Source organism: Dama dama, chromosome 6 (genome assembly GCF_033118175.1).
Source record: "Dama dama isolate Ldn47 chromosome 6, ASM3311817v1, whole genome shotgun sequence".
Taxonomy (NCBI): Eukaryota; Metazoa; Chordata; class Mammalia; order Artiodactyla; family Cervidae; genus Dama; species Dama dama.
In genome coordinates this window covers 8,016,442-8,018,303 of record NC_083686.1, presented here as the reverse complement: position 1 = coordinate 8,018,303, position 1,862 = coordinate 8,016,442, and the positions used below count along the sequence as shown (strand labels likewise).

General features: G+C 39.8%; 1 protein-coding gene across 1 annotated transcript; it reads left to right on the top strand.

The window, feature by feature from the left end:
- The first annotated feature begins 932 nt into the window (after positions 1-932).
- Positions 933-1,424, top strand: LOC133058456 (M-phase phosphoprotein 6-like). Its single transcript, XM_061145155.1, has one exon. The coding sequence runs from the start codon at positions 942-944 to the stop codon at positions 1,422-1,424; it is 483 nt and encodes a 160-aa protein (XP_061001138.1). The 5' UTR covers positions 933-941.
- The last annotated feature ends 438 nt before the right edge of the window (positions 1,425-1,862 follow it).

Genomic DNA, 1,862 nt, shown 5'->3' with positions numbered 1-1,862 from the left:
ACTGCCCACCCCAGGCCCCAGCTGCTGTCCCTCCGCGGGTTTCTGCCCAGTTCTACGTCCTCTCTGGCTTTCTCAGGCCTGATGTATTGTGAACAATAGCATGTTTATCTAAACCAGGATTTCTCAGACTCAGATGTTCATGCAATTCACCTGAGAGTCTTGCTGAACTGTAGATTCTGGTTTTGCTCGTTTGCATAGTGAGGGGCTCTCTCTGAGATAAGGATGCACTTGCTCAAAGCCCTCCTGGTCTGTTTCCAACATTTTTGATCAAACCATTGTCTGGAGATAAACATTCACCATTTCCCTAACATACTCTGTACATTTGCAATGTCTGTTTCCTCTGAAACATTCTTCCTCCTTTCTCTACCTGATGAGAGCTTATTTCTCTTTCTAGATAGAATTCAAAAGAGATGCATGCTCTATCCCCTGCCTGGGCAGTCCCACTCAGGCAAAAGTTGCTGCTCCTTCCACTGACCTAGCGTTTCTGTTGTAACAAAGAAGAAAAAACCTGACTTCAAACTGCAGCTATTTCTTTAGATTTATCTTTACACTCTGTTACCTGTGCTTGGTTATGCTGTCTGCACCTTCTGTGGAAGAATGTTACCTATAACCTGAAATATACCAGATAGCTCATTCTCAAGGCTCTGACTTTTAAACATATAACACTTTTCTGTTCATATAGAGACAAACAGAGGATAATATTTTTGGAAGTTTATAGGAACATCATGTTCTGACCTCCATGGGCAGCTGCAAGAACAAAATATTCCAGCATCAAGAAGTCTGCAGCAAGCAGGCACACTCCCTCCCCTTTTCTATAAAATAATCTTGTTTTCTAACCCAGGTAAGATGCTTCTTTGGAGCACTGGTCCACCACCTTCTTGGTCTTCTGACTTTCCAAATAAAATCACTATTTCTTCAGTTGCAGACCGGTGGGAGTCAGTATGGCAGCCGAGCGCAAAACGAAGTTGTCCAAGAACTTGCTGCGCGTGAAGTTCATGCAAAGGGGACTAGACTCGGAAACCAAGAGACAACTAGAAGAGGAAGAAAAGAAAATCATTAGTGAAGAGCACTGGTACTTGGATTTGCCTGAGCTGAAAGAGAAAGAGAGTTTCATTATAGAAGAGCAGAGTTTCTTGTTGTGTGAAGATCTTCTCTATGGAAGAATGTCATTCAGAGGATTTAATCCTGAGGTTGAGAAATTAATGCTTCAGTTGAATGCTAAGAACAAAGCAGAAGAAGTTGAAGAGCAAACAGTGGAACTCAATGTGTCAGATGAAGAAATGGCTAGAAGATATGAGACCTTGGTATGGACAATTGGGAAAACATTTGCCAAGAAAAGAGACTGTGCCATTTACAAAGAAGATCAAAATGGAGACGTGAAACCAATTAAAGCAAAGAAGATGTTCTTAAAGCCCCAGGATTAAAGTGGAGGCCTTAAGATATGGCTCAGGGATGAAAGCATATTTTGGAACGCACTCTGTCAGTTCCTCTATAGTTATTAGTGTCGTAATGTTTATTTGTAAAGAAATGTATACTTTTGGAAACATGTTTGTTCCATGTTTTTGGAACAGACGTGTGATGGGTGTTATACATCCTTTGCTTAGCGGTGTTCATCAAGAGTGAACTTTTAACCCTTGGTCTTCAAATGTACATAGGTACGTGGTAGCTCCCTAAAGAATATTTTATCTCAGATATTTTTTTCTAATATAACTCTCCAGTCACTAACCTTAAATTGAACTCATGGAAACTAATACCAGTGTTTAAATTGCCCTTATGTTTATAAACATGTCAAGTCAGTTCATACATATATTTTGGAATCATGTCTTAAGAATTTATTATATTAATTCATCAAGAACAAACTT

Excerpts from the sequence above, each read along its gene's own strand:
- LOC133058456 (XM_061145155.1), top strand. The coding sequence starts at position 942 with ATGGCAGCCGAGCGCAAAACGAAGTTGTCCAAGAACTTGCTGCGCGTG.